General features: G+C 41.9%; 1 protein-coding gene across 1 annotated transcript in view; it reads left to right on the forward strand.

Annotated features, from left to right (window-relative positions):
• ATP11B (ATPase phospholipid transporting 11B (putative)) overlaps positions 1-16,437 on the forward strand; it is a 138,899-nt gene extending 122,462 nt beyond the window's left edge. The window contains 2 exon segments of the mRNA XM_030216601.1: positions 5,216-5,349; positions 14,920-16,437. Of these exon segments, the coding sequence (XP_030072461.1) occupies positions 5,216-5,349; positions 14,920-15,001 (216 nt within the window). The 3' untranslated portion in view covers positions 15,002-16,437.
• Positions 16,438-23,181: the final 6,744 nt, after the last annotated feature.

Below are 23,181 nucleotides of genomic sequence, written 5' to 3' on the forward strand. Positions count from 1 at the left end.
TAGGCCCTTTTTTTATTCACAACCAGTTTGAATATAGTTTGAGGTTAATTGGTTCAACATAGTCTTGCTGTTGCCAGACTTTATTGTCCTGCTGTTGTTGTTTTCGGTGAGCCTGTTACCACTGTCCTCCTTGTCATTGGAGAAAGCGAAGCGAAGTTACTTACCTGTAGCAGGTGTTCTCTGAGGACAGCAGGACAGGTATCCTTACAACCCTCCCACTTCCCCTTGGAATTGCATTCTTTTTTTAGCAATTTTATGTTACTGAGGGTCCCGTGTTCACGGGTCGGGTAGGAGGGCACTTGTGCACGTTCAGCCTTTAAAAGCTGTAGAACGTTGGCAGCATCTGCACCAGGTTCCATCGGGGTGATGCCCTCTATATGTAAGGATACCTGCCCTACTGTCCTCAGAAACGCATGCTACAGGTAACTTTGCTGTATTTACAGAGGTAGATTACATACACACATACTGATTTCATAAAGCCGCTATTTACACGTGGGGATCCACACCATGCGGAGGTTCAAGGGGGTGTAGTTTGGTTTGTGAGTGGGTCGAAAATATACACTGTTAATCCCACAAAAATTTCCCTATGAGTTTTTTAACCAGCTCAAAGGCACGCACGGATATTTAAAACATGCTTGTTTTGGCCAAGGCTTCACAAGGCGGGTTAGGGGAGTAATTCTGCCCAATATGTTTATTTCTGTCTCCAAATTCAAAAAGAAAAATTGGGGCCTCATAAATTAATTGGTGCTATTTATACATATAGATTTGTAAAATGAATCAACTACATGTGGGGGAAAAGCTGCTTTCATGTGGAAGTTTCATGCTGCTCATTTTTGCTACATGTATATTTCTAAAATGGCCGCTACCACTGTACGTGCCAGAAAATACATGAGCACTCATGCACATCCTTACGCTTTTTACAAAAGACTCCATGTTCAGCAGAGCCCTTTGTAAAATACCTCCAGAACTGAGCATGTTCCAGTCTGGATGTTTGTTCTCATCCCACCATTGTATGTAAAAAGGGGCCTTCACCTGTATTGAACACACATTATTAACACACGAATTTTGTAATGCCCATGTGTGAAGCACACTTCACAGATACGCAAATAGATGAAAATGCGTGATGGACTGCTTGGGTGTTAATGCTGAGTGTAAAATCCAGTGTTAACCCCTAGGTAGGTCGATATGAGCCACTTTTTTTCCACACTCAAATCAAGGACTCCAAGGCCTATAACCCCCACCCCCAGATTATGGCCCAAAAACCACCACATAAGCAGGAAAGTACCAATTTTTCTCCTTCCTCTAGAAGTGCTAAATTCAGAACGGCTCCACTAAAACTAATCCAAACACACTGAAACCTGATGTATTGCTGGTGTTAAACCTGGCAGGCATTAAGCGTTGTCCTCCATTTTTAATGCTGGCTAGTACATAAATCTCTTCATTTCAATAAAGCTATTTGTGCACATTTTTCAGTGGTACATATTATATGAGGTCAATGGACAGTGGCATGTCTAGGGAATACTTTGAAACATCTAATCCAAATTCTTTGTATATTCAGTGGCATTATTTAAATATTAAGCAAGGATGAGTAGAGAGCTGACTTTAGATATACACATGCACGTATGGTAAATGTTATCCCCCAAATTCTATAAAAGTCGCAAAAAAATTGCATTAGTGAGCATCGCCCCTGGTATACCCTGACTGTGCCCCATTTGCTCAACAAATAATGCTGGGGGGTTTTTGTTTGGTTGTTTTGGGGGGTTTTTTGCACATTATATGTGATCCGTGTACACACGTCTTCATGGCTTCAGCTTGGACAGTTTCTTACTGTTTCATTACTATACAAGAGTAAATTTAAAAATGCCACTGAACTATACATTACAGAGTCCTAAAATAGTATAATTCTGTGTGTAAATAGATGAGAAGGGAAACATTATTTATTGATAAATTTTAGAAATAAATCAGAATATCTCAATCCTGACCATGGTCCATGATCCAAATACTTCCTTTTAGGGTTGGTTAAATGAACTGCGTGCCAAATTGGGCAGAAATTATCCAGTAGCATTGAGGAATAAAGTCTCTGGTCATATTTCACAGTGTATTATCCTGGGGGTCCCCAAATGGACACAAACGTTTCCGCAAGATTTCCACTTCCTTTTATTGACTTTTCCAGCTGCACATGACTGGCATTAAGCAAAGATGTATTTGGGGAGAGTTATTTTTTTATGTGCTATAAAATTTAGCCATGCAGAGAAAAGCATGCTCCAGTGACCAGCTCTGTTTCTAAGAAAATTATGTTGTGTTCCTCCCGTTTCTTATTCAGCTCCATAGCCTGATCTCCATTGATGTAGAAATGAGATAATGTGGCAGGAGTTAGTACATAGAAAGCTGCTGAATCTGTCAGATGATGATGGTTTTTGAGACATGTTGCTTTTCTGTCCTTCTAGATGGAAGAGAATAAGGGTTCAGTCAGCTCAGCATATGACTTTGCTGAAAGCAGGCACAGAGGGGAAGACAGTAGGCAGTTGCTAGCTGATGCATCAAGCCGTCAGGACAGTGCTTGCACACCCTAGGTAGTAATCCCACTGTATCAAGATGTGCAGTCAGTCATGGTTTCATTCGTAAAATCCCCATCCTTTTGCCATCTTCCTGAAAACACATGGAATAACCTTTTTGGTTTATTAATTGCAACATTGTACATCATTCAAGTCTGTATTTATTTTAATTTACTGTGTTGTATTTATACGTTTTTGTCTTGTTGCATTAAATCATTTGTTAATCTGTGAAATGTTTTGCAAGGTAGACTGTAAACCAGCAGTTCCTAAACCTGATTATTTTCTAATATATAAATGTCATTTCATTGTAATATCATTTCCCTACTAACACTATAAGTTGACCAGTACTTGTGCTTGAAAACTATCGCTGCAGATTCCTTTCTCGTAGAATCTAGCTTCTGCATGCCACAAATGTGATTAAAATGCTGTATCTGCGTCATACTCAACGGATCCTGGAAATTCTTTAGAATTACCCCAAAAATATTGAAGCCAGAGTATATATAATAATTTAAACAATGAAAGACCATATTTTACCTCCAAGCAGAATAGTGTCTGCACCCATGGGACCTCAGCTAATGAAACTAAAAGCCACAATGCTTTTATAAAGTCTAACTTTGCACCACATTTGGCATGACAACTGATGTCCTATCTCCACAGACAGGAGCTTATCCTAAATTTACAGATTTAAATTAATGCTGAACTTTTGTATCAAAAGCATTTATTTGGAGCACTGTATTTACCATATCAACTACTAGGCAAGATCGTAATTGTATTACTTGCAAACACATTATACAAAAAAAATAATGCGAAGAGTACCCTCCCCCACACACAACACAACACACACACACACAGACTACCTCCCTGGTAGTCTAATGGTATAGTCAGGGCAGGACTGATCCCCAGTCGCTCTTGCCCATGTCAGCTGTACTGAGGAGTGGCCAGACATGGAACCTCTGTTTCCTGTAGATAGTAAGAGATGAGCAGAATTCCTTGTCTGAGTCCGATATGTATCTATCCACTTTGTCGATCACCGAAGCTATTTCCTGGCTCTTGAAATAGTATCCGAAAATATCTGCCTCTGATTCTTCTCGTTTTGGACATTTTGTTGAGGGTTCAGCAATTGACCACCTCAACTACATCTTGATCTGCTGTCGGTGTTCACACTCTGATTATGACATTGTTCTGCCCGTCAACTGTCATCAGATCTAAATTACCCTTCAGCCTTGGATCCAGCAATGTGGCTGCCAAGAGTGCCTCTGTAACTGGTAAAATAAGAGATTCAGGTGATCTTCAAGGTGATTCTTTAGGATGCTGTCACACAGTTGCCTGAGCTTGCAATTGTCAGATGCTGTTTCAATTGATATTTTTTTAGGGACCACCAGATGTAGTGAAGGCTTAGTATCGGTCAACAGTTCTTTTTTAGCCCTTTCAAATGGTTCTAACACTATAACAACTTCTACCAGCAAGGTGTCGTCAATTATGCACAATTTGGTCAGGAACTGCTTCTTTATGCCTGGTTCGGTGGCAGTCGCATGCAACTCCTCCGTATTCACTGCCACAGATTTCAGTAGAACGCTGTTCCACTGAGTTGACACACACTGCTTGAGTATTTTCTTCGGTGAACGGTTAACTTCTGTTTGCTTAATGAGTGTAACCACCTCTTCGCACAATGTTATAAAATTGCTTATCTCACTGTGGAGGTCATTCGGATCAACTTCTGTTTGTAATGACGAGTCCATGAGAGAGTATGAGATTGAGATTATGACCTGTGCAACCTATCCAGGCCTCATCTCGAAATGCCGCTTTCATATTAGCTGCATTATCAGTCACAGATGAAACTAGCTTGATGGAGACTATACTCTACCAAGATGCTCAAAAGTTTCTCTATCAGTGGTTTCCCTCGTGGCTAAAATTGGCCAAACACATGCACCAGTTTTCATCAAGGTGAGCTGCTCTTTCAATTTGTTATTTTAATTGAGGTGTAGGTGTCAAGTTTCTGAGTCGAGATGTGCACAGAGACATTATCTGGTCCCTGTTCTCTTCCATCCCCATTCACGTTTGATCCGTCCCCTCCCGTTCCCCCGTGGATTTTCACAGGTTTCCTGTTGCCCCCATCCTCATGCACACCTCTACTGTGTGTCAAATGTGGGACAAAGTGAATCATTTTAGTATCCCAAAGTATTTTCTTCTGAAGGCTACTTATATATTAAGAAGTGTACGTCTTCAACTGGCTTTTACAGCAGAATTTTCTCTTGCTAAATTTGTCAAGGTCGTATTCAAAACCATGTTTACTAGTAACTTTTTATAATGAAATATATTGCATCTAGAAGATGTACCAATGGAAGGTTTACAAGACCAGTAAACTAGTGTGTAACAAGATGGCATATTTTTCTCTTCTAATAGTTTCTTTAAGTGATAATAAGCAAGCTAAAAATATGACTTAGGGTGAACAAGTATTACCATATGGTTAAGTTTTACTTATTAAAATTGCTATTCAGTCTTTACACTTCAGCATATGTATCAAAGCAGAAATGTCTCTTTAAACGTGCAACATTACCTTCATTGTGCCAACGAAATTGTTCCAGCGGAAGTCTATGATAGAAAGTAGGGTAACCTGCTCCTTGCATTATTAGTACTGATGATTGTTGCTTTCTCCCCAGCTTACTGAGGCGGGTTCAGGTATCGACTGCTTGGACTCCATGTGCTGCTTCGCAGGTTGGGACACCGCGTGCGTGCCTGTTAGAAGAATGCTGGAGCGAGTGATGGGCCGGTGTAGCCCAGCCCGGTTCAACAGGTGTGGAATTTCTCTTAACTGCCTTTGCTGCAGAAACTTCATCTACAAACTGGAAAATGAGGAGGCAACAGCTGTAGATGTTTAGGCTACCCCTCCCTTGCTTTCAGAAATGGGACGTGTGACCTTGTGGTACCATTTTTTGTTTTTTTAAATTACCACCATAAAAATCGGGGGAGTATTTTTGTTTCCTTCTTTCTTAAGAAACAAGAAAGCAGAACAAGTTTCAAAGGTACTATCTTGTTTAAGGAGACTTTTGATTTTTTTTTTGCCATTTTTAATATAACATATTGTACATAAAAGTATTTTCTCCTGTGTTGTACATCAGTCTCAGATTTGCTTGTCTGCCACTGCTTTTTCTTGTTCAGCTTTTTGTCCTCGCAAATCAGGATTAACTTGAATAGTAAAGTCAGAAGGCTAAGCTTTAATTTTTCATGTATGTTCTCAAACTGAACTTTTGTGAGCTTTGCTTACTTATGTACAAAAAGGTTTCTTGTTTGGGGTTTTTTTTCCCCCTAAAAATACTTCTGTCTCTACGAACACTCATTTTCAACATTGTCCATAAATATAGCCTTTGGAATGCCTTTTATTCCTAAAGATGTAGCTTCAAATAGTAGCTTTTAATCGAATCATATTTTGACAGGTTATAAATCAATCTAACGGCTATGTTTTGCATTGCAAATGATTGATTAATGTTTTAGAACAGCAGATCAACACAAGATTCAATAATCGAATCAGGATAGTAAGAGCGATTGTACCAGTAGTCTAAATATATCCCATTTAAAAAAAAAAAAACTTTTTTATAGCTCTCAGCTTCCTTAGGACATAAAACGATTTCTTCTTTACAGAGGATCCATGCTGCTGGATTGTTAATAGATTATCTAGCTGTACGCCTCCATAGTTCACAGTGTCCGATTAAACAGACTGTATGAAGTTCCATAGAAAACCTACAGAGCACCGAGCCATTCACACGGCATCTCTACCACGATGCTTCTGTATCGTGCGTAAAAAAAAAAGAAAATGCAGTCAGCGCAAGAAAATGTTGCTGAAAGATACCAAAATTACTTCAGTCTTATTGGGTGCCATCAGCCTGATTATAAAGCATTACAAATACATCTATATGTGTTGTTTGTACACATTAGCCCAGGGGTAGGCAACTCCGGTCCTTGAGAGCCGCAGGCAGGTCAAGTTTTCAGGATATCCACAATGAATATGCAGGAGATAGATTTGCATACCATGGAGGCAGTGTATGCAAATCAAGTTCATGCATATTCATTGTGGATATCCTGAAAACCTGACCTGCCTGCAGCTCTCGAGGACCCTGTATAGCCATTTAATAAACTCCAGAACTCTTTTTGGCATGACGCAGGTGTTGAGGCGAGTATTAACAGTAAGTCTGAAAGGTTGAGATCATCTCCAACGTACTCTGGCATGGAGACGTTACCCAGACTGTTCTGAAACTATGAACTATGCAGGCGTGATTGATACTGGCTGCAGGAGGAGCGGGTTAAAGAAGCGGTAGATAGAATGGATTAAAGAGAACACTCGGTGGGAATACCAACAAAAAGGGGAAGCCATTTTTTTATACTTTCATCGTAGTGGTAAGGATTTTTCAGGATAATGGATGTTTGAATAAAAGGCACTCTGCTGTACTGTCTTAATGGAAGGTAGCCACTGGGGACCACTCATAAGTCATACATGTAGATGTGGGCAGATAGTTAACAAAGAACTTAAAATTCTCAAGCAAGATGTCTCTTTTTTTTAAATCCATTTTTGCCTCTGCCAAAAAAAGGAGAACAAGGGTGACTTGTCAGAATTGCCCAAAATTTAAATGAATATTTCAAAGCGTGGAAGCCAAAGAAGACCTTCCAAAACTGTTCTTGAAACCAGCAGAAAATGAAGTGGTTTTTCTCTTTCTTGAAAAGTAACCAGCCAATAGAAGTATTTTAGGGATTTTTTTCCTTAAAAAAAATAAAAAAAGAAACCTTTTGCACATTACTTTCTGTTGTTTGATGGATATCACATTCTAAGCTCAGAAATCAAACTAGAGAAAAATTTCAATTTTCCTCTTTTTAAAAAGATTCTTCGAATATATTTTGAAAACAATATTTCTAACACATAGAATGTGATATCGGTCAAAGGGTAACACTTGCTCTGTGGGCACTTTTAATTCAATCTTTTGTCTGCTATGATTTATTTTCTTTAAATATTGCCTTGGGATGTGGTACTTTTTGTCTTTACTTGTTAACAGTGTGGTTCCAATCATGTGTTTATTATTCTGACTTTGCTTTTGAAATATGTTATTTTTCATAAATCTTGGGTATAATTATGCAAAATATATTTTTCATTTTTCCTATATAAAAAGACCTGTTAAGAACAGCAAAGTGCATATGTCTTTATTCATTCCTGGCTACAAGAACCCGGGGGCTCTGAAAAAAAAGCAAATCTGTCAGCTCCATGATTGGTCTCCATGATTGGTTTTAAGTCATTTGATGCGATTTAATTGGCCTTTGGCCACAGTTTCTCCAGTAGTTGGTCCTTTGGTTTCAGATACATTCCAAGTTCTATTGGGGATCATATTCTTTACCCTGACACGTTATGGTGCTTTGCAAAATAAGATGCAGATATACATTTAGTGAACCAATACAGAAAGCCCTTGGGTCATTTCTTAAATCAGATTTTCTGTAAGGTGGCTCAGTAGAGGAAGCTGTGAAGACACATTCGGTCCTTACAGATGGAGGGAGTTGTGGTCAACACCAGATGGCTGGGTTTAGAGTCCCTGATACAGGGTTCTGGAAGAAACCCTGAAGTGTGGCTCTTCGCCTCGGAATCACTACAGTTACCAAATAAAAGAAACAGTTGGTGGGGGGGGGGGGGGGGGGGTTGCAGTCCCTGGGTAGTTGTGAATGGTTCTGGGATCTGTGCTCTGGTTCCTATTGAACTGGAAGAAAAATGGAGAAAGAAAGAACTACAGACCCTATATATATATATACTAGCCGTTGAGCCCGTTAAAACGGGCTAGTATGGGGTTTTGGCAAGGCCCCCTCCCCCCGAGGTCGCCGCTACCCCTGCACCCGGCCCGGGCCCTCTCTTCGGTATTGAACTTACATCGGCGAAACGCAGGCAGCATGCAGATCAGCTGAGCTACCGTTGGCCTTCCTTCTCTGCCTGTGTCCCGCCCTCGTGTGACGTAACATCGGCGAGGGCGGGACACAGGCAGGGAAGAAAGGGCGACGGGAGCTCAGCTGTTCTGCGTGCTGTGTTTCGCCGATGTAAGTTCAATACCGAAGAGAGTGCTCGGGCCGGGTGGAGGGGGGGCGGCGGCGACCTCGGGGGGGGAGCGGTAGCGGTGACCTCGGCGGGGGGGAGGAGCGGTAGCGGCTTTGCGCAGTTTCCCTCTCTGTCCCGCCCCCGTCATCACGTATTGACACGGGGGCGGGACAGAGAGGGAAGTCTCTACTGCGCATTTGCGAGTGAGTACGGTCACTCGCCATTTATATGTTTGATATATATATATATATATATATATATAATTACACACACAGTTCATTTTCATGTACAACTGTATTTTGCATACCCATTAGCTGGTAAAGGATGTTGCTTTTGGGGCCAACGTTTCCAATTTTGAGTAAGCGGTGGATGGTTGTATAAAGCCAGGAATAGTTTTCATCCTCGGGTCACCTGATCACTCTGAATCTTAATGCATGACTTTACTTGGCATGACTTTATTTATCATGTGTTGGGCAGCATTTCCAGAGTTCCTATGGTGAACAGTATATTTTTATCTTGCATAAAATAAAAACTGTTAGTTTTAACCCCCTGTTGCATTGGAAATGTAATATGCTGTTTTGCACCTGATGGTCAGGTGTGCTATATTTTCTTTTTACAAACCTATTGCCAGCATAAGGTCATTTTTGTCTTATGTGTGGTATAATTTCTAACATTTATTCAACAGAGCTGTTCCCAGCTTGAGCGTTTTGAAAGTATTTCCATTTATACTGTCCGCGTATTGTGACCTTTGAAATGCTGCCTTTTGTGTGAGGGTTGCTCACTCTTAGTCTTTCCTTTCTGTATCTTTCATGTCGTAAAGACCTTATCCAGTGGCGGTCAATCAAACCGCCTTATTGAACAGACTTTAGCGCATTTCTTAGAAATGGCTATTTCTCAGATCATATTGTCTATTTTTTTTCTCTCTTTGAAACACTGATTAATGATATTAAACCCCTTATGAAATCAAATGACCAGGACACTAGTCAGAATCCAGACAGCTGCAGACAAAACGAAAATCGGAAGCACTTCTGGTGCCAGCTTAAAGGCTTCGTAAAAGGTTTGATTATTGCTCCTCTTTCGTATTGTTCTGGACTAGAGATCAGCTCAGTTATAACATCGTGTTCCTCATTTTACAAAACGGTGATCAGAAAATCGATCATCTTAAAAAATATTTCTAGCTGCTTGTATGTGAATTTCTTTACCCTGTTCAGCATGTGTAAGAGAAAAGAATTTGGCTCACCTTTTGCAGACAGCTAGCAAATACTTGGGTGTTTATGGGGAATGTGACCTTGAATACTCCTTCATCTTCTGCCTTGGTATTTAGGTCACGTATAAAATCTGAACTACACTACCAGAACAAGTTATATCGATCCAGCATGCTACATGCAGGAAGATCGGTATTCTTTTAATTATAAAATGGAAATGGGTTTTTTTTTTTAATGTACAGATCAGCAAAGTTTAATTGGCGTGTGATGCGAATGTCTTTAAATATATGAAGCAGAGAAAGAAGCGTATATTTGGGGCTTTGGTCTATGCATTGAATAATGCAGAGGTCCTTTTACTAAGGTGCGCTGACAAATGGCCTGCGGTAGTGTAGACGCGTGTTTTGAACGTGCGCAGAATTGTTTTTCAGCGCACCTACAAAAATGTCTTTTTAAAATTTTTGCCGAAAATGGACATGTGGCAAAATGAAATTTGCGGTGCGTCCATTTTGGGTCTGAGACCTTACCGCCAAGCCATTGACCTAGCGGTAAGGTCTCACGCGGTCAGAAAATAATAAATATTTTTCGGACACACGCCACAATTGAAATTACCGCAAGGGCCATGAGGTAACTTGGTGGTAACTCCAATTTAGCATGCCTTAGATGCGCGTGGGGACCTACGCGGCTTAGTAAAAGGGCCCTGCAGTTTGTTTTTCTCCCCCATCCTTTTTGTCTGAAACACAGGGGCTGCCCTCTAGTGGTGCAATTTGAGAGAGAGATCTCTGGGTATTTTCAGTCATCATGAACTGATGTTGCCATTCCTTCTCTCCAAGTCAGATGATGGGGAGTTTATAAAATCATTGTGTACTTTGCTGTTTTAATGGTGTTTGAGTTCCCCTGCCATCTTTGCAATGTCCCCCCCCCCCCCTCAAGATATTCATTTCCCTCCCCTCAACACATCCTCATCCTCCCCCCCCAAAGAAAAGGCTCCCAGTAGTAATGAACCCTCCTGCCCCCAAAGGTCTCCTCCCCCCAGGAGGTCTCCCAACCCCTACCCCCCTGATCACCATTCCTGGCCTTACCTGGGTCCCTGGTGTCTAGCACGGTCCTGAATTCAAAAATGGCCGTCAGAATAGCTAGCAGGAATTTCACAGTGTTACTGCCAGGAGGTTTTGCCAGAGAGAGCCTCGGGGGGGGGGGGGGGGGGGGGGGGATGGGGTGGTTTTTGCCAGAGAGTCAGGTGGAGGGTGGGGTCTTTCTTGGGGCATGGTGCGAGAAAGGGATCGGATGCTTTTAGGGTGAGTGAGGGAGATCAAATGTATTGGGGAATATGTTATTGCTGGAGGGGACACTGTTCCCTCCGAGCTACAGTCCTGCCAGTGGGAGGTGCTGTTTCACTATACATTTTCAGTAATGAGGGGACGTGCAAGCTCTGCAGGACTCCAGGGAACCTGTCTGACCCTTGCAATTGAGAACACAATATTGAAGCATGACCTCCCACTGGCTGCTTAGAGGGAACAGTGGTTGGGGAGTTAAGCAAATGCCTTGTGGGAGGGTTGTGAGCCCATTAGAAAGCTGGCGGGGGTGGTGAATCTATGAAGAAAAAGCCCTCAGAAACCATGGGTAAAATACCCAGGGTTTAGTGTGCGGTTATATGAACTTTTATAACACACACCACGATTCGATCATTGGGCTGAAAAAACTTCATTCTACAGTAAGCTTGCAATTTTATAGCTTTTTTATACCATCATTGTTATTATTGTTTTTTTTATTTTCTAATGCATTCTTATTCTTTTCCACGTTGGAGTAATCAATTCAAATATCTAATCACCAATATATAGCAGCAGGGCATACAATATTGAGCTACTTAGCTTTAGGATCAGGCACTCTTCATTGTCTGTTCTACGGGAACCCGTTTCGCCTAGAAACGTGGCTTCTTCAGGAACGGAGTGCTTTAGAAGTATTTAGGGAAGCAATGTGTGAAGAGTGCCTGATCCTAAAGCTAAGTAGCGCAGTATTTTATGCCCTGCTGCTATATATTGGTGATTAGATATTTGAATTGATTACTCCAACGTGGAAAAGAATAAGAATGCATTAGAAAATAAAAAAAACAATAATAACAATGATGGTATAAAAAAGCTATAAAATTGCAAGCTTACTGTAGAATGAAGTTTTTTCAGCCCAATGATCGAATCGTGGTGTGTGTTATAAAAGTTCATATAACCGCACACTAAACCCTGAGTATTTTACCCATGGTTTCTGAGGGCTTTTTCTTCATTTTTTAATGAGCACGCAAATTGTTACTGGAACTTTAATTTTGTATTAGGTTACTTTTTTGCTCCAGTGTTACTGCTTACGTTCTATTGTTTGGTGGTGAATCTATGCCTAGGATGGTGAAACCTTGTCCCCCTAAGACAGATACCTGGTGGGAGTTGTACAGTGCTAACGTCTGGATTTTCTTTTATCTACACGGGTTCTCATAAGATAGGGGATCCATCTCAATCTACTCCTCCCTGCTCTGACCACACCACCTGGCAATGTAAACTTGGTGAGCATCATGTGTAAATAGGCTCTTTTTTTTAAAAATGGCTTCTAGCTGATCTACATGTACAGAAGCTGTTATATACACGTGAGGATGCTTCTAAAATAAGGATCATTGTCCCTTAGAGTTAATATTTTATTTTTTTCATATAAGTCAAATTCTGCTAGAGCAGATCTTTACAGCAGATATGTTGGCTGAAGCTCTGCTTTAAGAATATTTATTTATCTGTTTATTTAAAAATGTCTTGTACCCCACCCATTTAATAATCTGAGTGCCTTACAAAATGTAATAATGTAGAAAACTGTAGGTGCCCTCAGCACTCAACCCTGGTTGTCATAGTGGTTTGGTATGCCACTCGAGATCAACCAATGCTTTTACATCCATTTAATCTCAGACATCTAGGGCTAAACTTACTAACCTTTGTCAGTGTATTAACATGAGTTATTTGTAAATAGGCCTCATTGATAATAGGGAGGCTTGCATTAAATAGTACATGTAAATTGCATTAATATGCCTTAATACATTAATGTGGGTTAAAAAAAAAACCAACAAGCTTTAAATAGAAGTACAACCCATAGCAGAAAGCAAGCAAGGGCATGTCTGATGAGCATTTAGCCAGTGATGGTAGACATCACCAGCCAAGCAGTACCCTGCCAACAGAAGAATCACATCTTTATTTTCAGTGTCTCAACCATTTTTTTTGTTACATTTGTACCCCGCGCTTTCCCACTCATGGCAGGCTCAATGCGGCTTACATGGGGCAATGGAGGGTTAAGTGACTTGCCCAGAGTCACAAGGAGCTGCCTGTGCCTGAAGTGGGAATCGAACTCAGTTCCTCAGTTCCCCAGGACCAAAGTCCACCACCCTAACCACTAGGCCACTCCTCCCCTGTTGCTACTATTTGGGATTCTACATGGAATGTTGCTATTCCACTAGCAACATTCCATGTAGAAGTCGGCCCTTGCAGATCACCAATGTGGCCGCGCAGGCTTCTACATGGAATGTTGCTAGTGGAATAGCAACATTCCATGTAGAATCTCCAATAGTAGCAACAGAATCTCAATAGTAGCAACATTCCATGTAGAATCTCCAATAGTAGCAACATTCCATGTAGAATCTCCAATAGTATCTATTGTATTTTTGTTACATTTGTACCCTGCGCTTTCCCACTCATGGCAGGCTCAATGCGGCTTACATGGGGCAAAGGAGGGTTAAGTGACTTGCCCAGAGTCACAAGGAGCTGCCTGTGCCTGAAGTGGGAATCGAACTCAGTTCCTCAGGACCAAAGTCCACCACCCTAACCACTAGGCCACTCCTCCACAAATGTTTAGAAAATAAATCTGTGACTTGATAACTCTGAATCTTCCTTTTATAAGCTTGTCTCAAATGAGAAGCATCTCTGCAAGGTAAGAGGTCATGTGATTTCCTTCCTGACCACGTCTGTAACGTAGAGCCAGATTCTGGAGCAGTCTTAAGACCAGGGGTTCTTAACTTTTAACTGATCAATGAAACCCTCAAACCCCCTTCCTGTGCCATGTGTCCATTAGTGACTACTGACAAGAGACACAGTGTCAACTGCCAAAGTTGCTAAAATTACAGTAGTATACAGTACTACCAAAGAAGTCACATTTAAAGCTACAGTGCTACATAAATTGTACATAATGTTGTTGAATAAAATGCTATATACTAGGAAACATTTTGTTCATAAGCATTGCAACAGCAATTCAGTAATTTTAGGGCCCTGTTTACAAAGGCGCATTAGCGATTTTAAGCATCTGGTAACCGTGTAGCTGTCCATTGCTGATTTTATTAACTGCTGTGGAAAATGACCCATAGACAAGAATAACCTGCAGGGGCGTAGCCAGACACCCAATTTTGGTTGGGCCTGGGCCCAAGATGGGTGGGCAGAAGAACTCCACCCTGTCCCACAAGCGATTTCATCTCTCCCTCTCTTGTCTGCATGCCATATGGTCTTTTAAACATCCCCCCCCCCCCCCCCCCCACGAATACCTTTTAAATAGCAGATTTTCACCGTCAGCGAGCAGCAACTAATACACACTGCTCATGTTAGCCCCACAGTCTTCCCTCTGATGCAACTTCCTGTTTCCACATAGGCGGGAATACGTCAAAGGGAAGGCTGCGGGGCTGGTGCGAGTAGTATGTATCAGTCGTTGCAGGCGAAGATCTGCTATTTACAAGGTACTGTATGCAGGAGGGACAGTTGTTGGGAGTTTTTGGCTGGTGGGGCTTGGGAATCCCTACCAGCCACATCATAGGTGTGCTGCTACTGGGTGGGCCTGGGCCTGGGCCACGCCACTGATACCCTGGTTTATTGAAGGCATCTTGAAGTCACAATTTCTCGACTAATACACGATTATAGACAGTATCTTACAATAACAGTGTATGCTAATCGCAGCTATTGAGCATCCTCCAGATGGTGTTACATAGGAACACTTTGATCCTCAAAAAACCTTTACTTTGGTGCTTTCACTGCGGGGGATAATGGGGAGGTTCTCAGTACAGGTTCCCATCAGCCAAACTTGTTTTTTGTTGCTTTAGATCATGGAGTGATTCGGATCCCTACTTTACCAACGACCGAAGCATCTTGACACTCTCCTCAATGGACGCCGCCTCCTGTTGAGGCATTGCTCTTGAATTCAGCGGATTATGTGTGGCTCCCGCTTTTGTTTTAAATTATTAAAGAGGGCAGCGTTCGTGTGCATAAAGACACCTTCTTAAGAGTGACCTTTCTGGTAGGTTAACCTTGAGTGCCAAACGATTCTTGCTGCTCCTCGCCTTCCTTCTCGGCTAGAGGGATAAATCTCAAGTTTTTGAAACTTGAGCTGTCAGAAGACCAAGAATAAAAGACAAAGAATGTCCTTTGTTTACGTACTTGTAAAGGGAATTTTATAATAGCTATTTTGGGGGGATTTTCTACACTTAAACTCACTGTTTTTAAATGGTAAAGTTCACCTTTTGAAATGTATTTTTTAAATTCTAAGGTTCATATAGATCGAGGTGGACAGTGTTTAGCAGTGACAAGAACAGCCCTTCATTCTTGATCTTTGTTTTACCTCGTCATGTAATTTATTTGCTTAGTATAGACACATCTGGATCTCTTCAAATTTTTCTATTTTTTTTTTACCAGTGTATAAAAGTGGTAGAATCCCAGTTAGAAATAAAAGAAAGGAGTTACCACTTTTGCAGCATTGACGAAAGACCAAGACTTGAATTAACTTTGTTGTTTGTTCTCATATTTTTACAAATCATGAAGGGGATTTATACATTTTCCATGGCGCTAGTCATCTTTCTTTTTGATCCAGCTAAAAAAAAAAAAAAAAAGAAACGTGGAGCTGTGCTCCAGTTAAACTGTAGAACCCAACATCCAGGTGACTGATGCCACTTGTGAACTTTCAGTAAAGAGGGCAGTGTGTCATATTGTGCTGGGCTCAGCCATGCCTCATGCACAGGATGGAGGCCTGGTTGCATTGCTTAATAGTGAGCAGAAGTTCACCTCCCACCTCAGATTAGTTTGCTCCCCGTTGAAGCAGAGCCTTGGCCCTTTGTGGCAGGAAACAACAACACACTTCTCATCCGAAGACATCTGCTGAATTATAATAGGACATTGGCCCAAGTATCTCTGCATAATGACATAAAAAGAGTGGTATGCTGTATCTCTTCCCCCCCCCCCCCCCCCAAACAATACACCTGACACCATGTTCTAAAAGAATTCATACATTTGTTTTTACATTCTTTTATTCCCAAACAGGATTGCTATAGGGTAGGTAATGGTGTGTGGAACAAGGGATATGCAGGCTGGATAAAAACGTAACTAAATTATTCTTACAAATGTCAGAATTTTAGCATGATTTTTAAACAAAATATCATTTGCCCTCATTCCGTTGTTTCTTCCATTTTGCTGTATTTGTCTAAAGCTGTACCCAAACAAGATAAGTTAACCTTTTTTTAATTGATCATTTTAGGGTAATGCTGTAAATAGACTTGAAATAAAAAAGGCCTGTGCAAGAGCAGTGTTGGGAATACTTACCTGTTGCAGAATGAAGCTGTATGTTGAGTAAACATTTGCCTTCAGATATTGAAACCTTTGGTATGCACTGTCTGAATGTGCAGTGAGTGTGTTAAACATCTGGTATGATTACCCCTCCCCAAACACATCCATTCCCTTCCTGAAGAAAATCCACTCCTTCCCAACACCCCCCCCCCCCCCCCCCAGCGATCCCCAGTCACTGCTGCCTATGCTGGCTCCAGGTTCAAAATGGCTGTGACCTCTAGCTGTAGCCCCACAAGACTACCACTAGAGGTCGCAGCTTCCACTGTTTAACCTGGAGCAGCACAAGCAGCAGTAGATGGAAATCATTGCTGCCTGACCTACCCTACCCTACCTGGGCATCTTTCAGGTAGGCCCTAGGGAGCCTACCCAGGGAGTGGGGGATCCTCAGGAGATTTGGGGGGGGGGGGGTCTTCTGGATGGGGACTTCAAAGGGAGATAGGTGCTTACGGGGGATTAGAGAGGGAGGATGTGCTGGGGAGCATTGGGAGGAGGTCTTCAGGACTGTGATTAAAAATTTTGATTCAACAACAGCCATTATTTACATATGTGTGTGTACACATACATCAGTACTGTACGATGGTGATAAGTATTCATGTACAATATGACCCTTCACTAAAGATCTTATGAGGATACATGAGGCGATGAGAGAAAGTGACTTGCCCAAGGTCACAAGCAGTGTCAGTGGGAGAAGCAGGATCCATACCTGGCTTCCCTGGTTCTAATCCCTAGGCCACTAGTTCTCCACCAGATCTGTTGCCTATGGAAGTGGTTACACAGCAACATAGTAAATGAAGATCAAAATAGCCTATCCCAGCTCCTCAACCTTCATCTCATATTTGTTCCAAGCTTAACTAAAATCCAATCCAGTGATGGCCTTACCTCATCCTTTCCTGGAAACACAGATGCAAGTTCTGTAGGGAGAGCATTCCACCAGGTGAGTGCTGTAATGGATCTTGGCCTCTCTACTTCCAGCTAAAGGTTGTGATAATATCCTTTCTGGAGTATGTTTCTCTGCAATCTATTGTATAGATAACCAGGACTAGCATTTTCAAAGCCTTAAAAGTCAACCGCAAGATCTTAAACTTCACTATGAAAAGTGGGGTTACACTCGTATTTTGCACACCACCCAATGAAAGCCAGGCTGCTGCATTCTGTACAAGTTGTACCTCTCTAACCAAAATCTTAGGAAGCCCAAATAATATTCAGTCAGCGTTGGTCTATACATTGACTGCCCAATGCTGGCGCTCAGACCGGATATCCAGTGCCATCCTGTATCCGGTGACCGGCATTGAATATCCAGACCTAATATTTATATGGCCTGTTTTAACCGCTAAACGTAGCCAGTTTGGCACTGAATATCCACACCTAACTGGCTACCTGCTAAACTGTTATTTAACTGACTAGAAGCTGTTCCTGGCTGGTTAATAGTTTTATATTTAATATTTATTTTTAATATTCTTTATGCTAATTGAAGACTGAGAATAATAATTTTGCATTTGAGTGACTCAGTTAGTACTGAGTAGAGATTAATTGGTTAATAGTTTTGACTGGGACCCTCCAAGACATTCACTGTTCTTTCTATCACACTAACTATAGCCTGTATTGACAGGTAAGGTTTCAATCCCCTTATCCACCTCAAGTCCCACAAGCTTTTTGAACCATTTGCTGAACGTATGTCACAAAATCAAAAATAGGAGAAACCCAAATTCCCAGATCTTGTGTATTCCTTCTCCCCCTCTCTGTGCTATCAGCTATTGTAGTTCCTTCCCTGTCCCTTCTGTGTCTGTGTGTCATTTGATTATATTATACTAGTAAAAAAGGCCCGTTCCTTAACGCAATGAAACGGGCGCTAGCAATGTATTCTGAATATAATTGTTGTTTACATGTGTAAGATTTCTTTATATACAATATTTTTTGTGTAAACTGTGTTACAGTGTGGTAAAAGTTTTCCTTGTTCAGGCCCTTCAATCAGTTTAACAATCACATCAGAAGAGCTCCTTACTCGTGAGAATGCAACATACAGTTGCCCATGTGAGAGACTGAGAGTGACTGTGTGTTTTTACAGACAGTGTAAGAGAGAGATACACAGAGTGATTGTGTGTGTGTGTGATGCGTCTGTGTGTGTGATGCGAGTGAGTGACAAAGTGATTAAATGTTTGTCTTCCCTTCCGTTCTGTGCACTTGCCTCCACTGATGTTCATACCTCTCTGTATATGATTGTTTGTTAGAGATTCAATCCACTCCACTTCCCTCCTCCAAGTTCCGTTCTGTCTGATTGGTTCTTTGTTCCTGTGACGTCGCGTTTGTTTGCTTGGCAACTATGCAGCGTTCCGTTTCCTCAACGTGAGGGCGGGAGACAGTGAGAGCCAATGAAACGCTGAACTACAGACTTATGAACCCTATAGTGCCACGGAGTCAGCTTCAGAATGATGGAGGTGCTTTTTATTATATAGGATGGACATTTGGCTTTTGAGGGTTTATTTTTTCTTGTTTGATTGTAAGATGCCTACACATATATTTGATAGGTGGGATAGAAAGTCTCTAATAAACTTGAACTTGAAATCTCTTAATGCTGTTTAGGGTGGTAACTGCCATTCCATGCAGATTATCCTGGAACCTTTCTTGGAGAGACAGTGCAATCGGCATTGCTGTTCTACGGTGAAATTCTGCTCTGTTTGGGTTGCTGCAGTGTTTTGTTACTACCCTTTTGCCCCAGTCCTCAGTACACATATAGCCAATAATATTTTCAAGATATAAGAACATAAATGTTGCCATACTGGGACAGGCTGAAGGTCCATCAAGCCCAGCATCCTGTTTCCAACAGTGGCCAATCCAGGTCACAAGTACCCGGCAAGATCCCAAAACAGTACAATACATTTTATGCTGCTTATCCTAGAAATAAATAGTGAATTTTCCCCAAGCCCATTTTAAACCCTGCTAAGATAACTGCTTTTACTACATTCTCTGGCAACAAATCCCAGAGTTAATTACATGTTTAGTGAAGAAAAGGTTTCTCTTATTTGTTTTAAATTTACTACTTTGTAGCTTCATTGTGTGCCCCCCCCCACCCCCACCCCAGTCCTAGTATTTTTGGAAAGAATAAACAAGTGATTCACGTCTACCCGTTTCATTCCACTCATTATTTTATAGACCTCTATCATCTCCCCTCAGCTGTCTATTCTCCAAGCTGATGAGCCCTAACTGAATATGTATGAGACTGATTTTCATTCACTTCCTTTACTGTACACAGATTCATCTCTTGCATCCTAAAATCCCAGCTGCCTGTGTGTGTTCCAAGGATTGGGATGTGAATCAATGGTTATGCCATTAATAATTTGGCCCTCAAAATGAAACCAGGCAAATTTCAGGCTGCAGATTATACAGAATGCAATAGCTTGGATTTTTTTTAAATTCTAATTGTTGGGAATCATGTTACTCTGTTATTGTCCACTTTGCAATGGTTGCTAGTGTCTAAGTAGATAGTTTAAGATCATATGTTTGGTCTTTAAATCTCTTTATGAAATGTGTCCCATGTATTTAAAGAGTTGTTGGAGGATATACTGTCAGGTGCATTATTAGAGATGAGATAAGATAAGATTAAAAGGTTTACAGAGAAGGGTTTTTATGTATCAAGGGCCTAAATTATGGCATTCATTGCCTGCAGCTCTTCAGGCGGGAATCCTCCTATCTAGTGTTTAGAAAGGATTTGAAGACCTGGTTATTTTGTAATTGAGGTGAAGGGAGGTTGGGGTTAAGTTTGCTTTTGTAGTTTAAGGGTCCTGTTTACTAAGCTGAGCTAGAGGCGTGCTAGCATTTTTAGTGTGCGCTAACCGTGTAGATGCCTATAATAGTGAGCTTGCCTGCTCCTTTCACTGCCGCTGCAACTTCAGGTAAAATGAGTTTTAAACACTGGGTAGCAGGAAGGCGAGGAGGGCTGTTGTGGGAAAAGAGGTTGGGCTAGGGTTGGAATTGGAACTCAGGGGGGGCTGAAAAGTGGGGCAGGTGAGGTTTGGTGTGAATCACTGGACATGGATGGGAGGGGAGGGCAGTGGAGCATCGCTAGACATGGAGGGGAGGGCAGGGGAGAGAGGAGAATCGGTAGACATGGAGGGGAGGGGAGAGCAGAGGAGAATCACTAGACATGGAGGAGGGGAGAGAGCGTGTAGTTGGACTCTGGAACTCGTTGCTGGAGAATGTAGTGACAGCAGCTGGCCTTACGGAATTTAAAGGGGGTTTGGACAGATTCCTGAGGGAAAAGTCCATTGAACATTATTTTTTTTTCTTTTTTGGGGGGGGGGGGGGGGTTGCCAGGTTCTTGAAGCCTGGATTGGCCGCTATCGGAGACAGGATGCTTGGCTTGATGGACCCTTGGTCTTTTCCCAGTATGGCGGTGCTTATGTACTTATGACATGGAGGTGAGGGCACGGGAGAGAGGAGACTTGCTGGATATGGATGAAGGGGAGGGCAGGGGAGAGTTGCTGTACATGGATGGAAGAGAGGGCATGAGAAATGCTGGACATGGATGGAGGAGAGGGAAGACAAATGAAGGAGATGCACATAAATGGAGGGGAGGGAAGAGGAGAAATGCTGGACATGGATGGAGAAAAGAGAAGAGAGAGGAAGGAGATGCATACTGATGGAGATGAGGGAAAGGGAAAAGAGGAGAAAACCTACACATGAATGGAGAAAATAGATGCTGGATGGAAAGGGGGAGTGAGAGGGGGCAGATGTTAGATGGAAAGGGGGAAGAGAGGGGGCAGACGCTGGATGGAAAAGGAGGGAGAGTTAAGATCAAGGAAAGAAGAAACAAGAGACTGGGACCAACACAATTAGAAACAGTAAATGGCCAGACAACAAAGGTAAGGAAAAAATGAATTTAATTTTAATTTAGGATAAGGTAGTGTGGTAGCTGTGTTAATAAATACAGAAAATGGAAATAAGGTAGTATCTTTATTGGACTAATTTTAATACATTTTTGACTAATGTTTGGAGACCAAACCCTCCTTTCTCAAGTCAGAACAGAATACCATAACAGCAGTATACTGTCCTGACCTGAGGAAGGAGGTTTTGGCCTTTGAAAGCTAATTGAAAAATGTATTTAGTCCAATAAAATTATATATGTTCCATTTTTTAAATTTGTATTTGTTAACCTATAGTATAGTGATTGAAATATGTCAGTTTTTGAAATTTGCATCTCTTTATATTTGCACAGTACAGGGGGACTGGGGGGGGGGGGGGGGCGGGACTGTTAAGGGAAGAAGTCCTGGTGCAGGCAGCCTATGAGTGGTGCTGGAACTGCCCAGGTGAAGACTGCAGCAGGCAGGATTTTACGGTACCGGGAGGGGAATGCACCTCCTGTTAAAAAAAAAAAATTTCAGCCCCCCCCCCCCAATCATTTTGAAAAGTTGGCTCCCGTGGCTAGTAGCATCCTTGCATGTGCAAGTAGAAAACAGGTTGAACCCTATGACACCAATGAGGATATGTATGTGCTAGCCAGCCCATGTGTTCCACTGATGAAAGGATGTGTCACTCTCCAGTGTAATGCACTGATCTACTGAAAGGATAAGCTAGCGAGGCAGGACAATGGGGATGCCGCAGGGGAAACAGGCATACTGTCAAACAGTCCTCCACCACCGATCTACCAGTCCTCTATGGACACCACTGAACCATTTTGGCGTTACACAGCAATTGCCAGCATCAGTCCGCTATTAGTGAAATTTCTGCATAAGAAACGGTGCCTTGAGATCCCTTCGAAACCATAACCACAGACGTATCGCCATACTTCATCAACAAATGCAAAGTCTAGCTAGAAATGGCTATAGTCATCTAGTATTCCTTTCCTGCCCACCAACCAGTTTATCCAGTGACAGAAGACAATATGAGTGTACATTGTTCAAAGCTAGCACCAGCCCTGCTGATCCAAAAGACAGACCTCCCTTGACTTGGCTTTCCTTAATTTGTGCGTGACTAGTGGAAAGAATCAGTTTATAGCCTACACGCTGCCCTCACTGTCTGGCTGTGATTGTGCAGATTACCATTTCCACTCACTGCTACCTGGTCTCTTCGCTCCAGTGGGGGTTAGAGCCATATATAAAAAGAGAAAAGAAATCCTCTTACTTCCCTGCTTATCACTTGGGTCTAGGAGCCTAGAAGTGAACTGAACGAACCACAAAACTGAAGAGTAATAGCCTTGGCACAATCTTATAGATACATGGCTAGTGCACAAAAAAAAAAATCTGGATTACTATAAGAATGAAAGCAAGCCAAGTGATTGTATTTCATCTAACTATTCTCAAGAGGGGCAGTGTAGAGTACACACTTCATCTACCCAAAAAGCTAAAAACAGAAATGACTGCAGATAAAGACCATCCAGCTTATAATTGAAAGAGAAAAACGCCTAGATTTCGACCCAAATCGGGAGATAGACGTTTATCTCACAAAAACGAATAAATCGGTATAATGGAAAGCCGATTTTGGACGTTTTCAACTGCACTCCATCGCGGAAGCGTACAAAGTTGACGGGGGCGTGTCGGAGGCGTGGCGAAGGTGGAACTGGGGCGTGGTTATCGGCCGAGGAGAGATGGGTGCCTTTCGCCGATAATGGAAAAAAAAGTATGCGTTTGTAGCTAGAATTTAGGGCACTTTTCCTGGACCCTGTTTTTTCACAAATAAGGCCCCAAAAAGTGCCTTAAATGATCAGATTACCACCAGAGGGAATCGGGGATGACCTCCCCTGACTCCCCCAGTGG

Source organism: Microcaecilia unicolor, chromosome 10, assembly GCF_901765095.1.
Source record: "Microcaecilia unicolor chromosome 10, aMicUni1.1, whole genome shotgun sequence".
Taxonomy (NCBI): domain Eukaryota; kingdom Metazoa; phylum Chordata; class Amphibia; order Gymnophiona; family Siphonopidae; genus Microcaecilia; species Microcaecilia unicolor.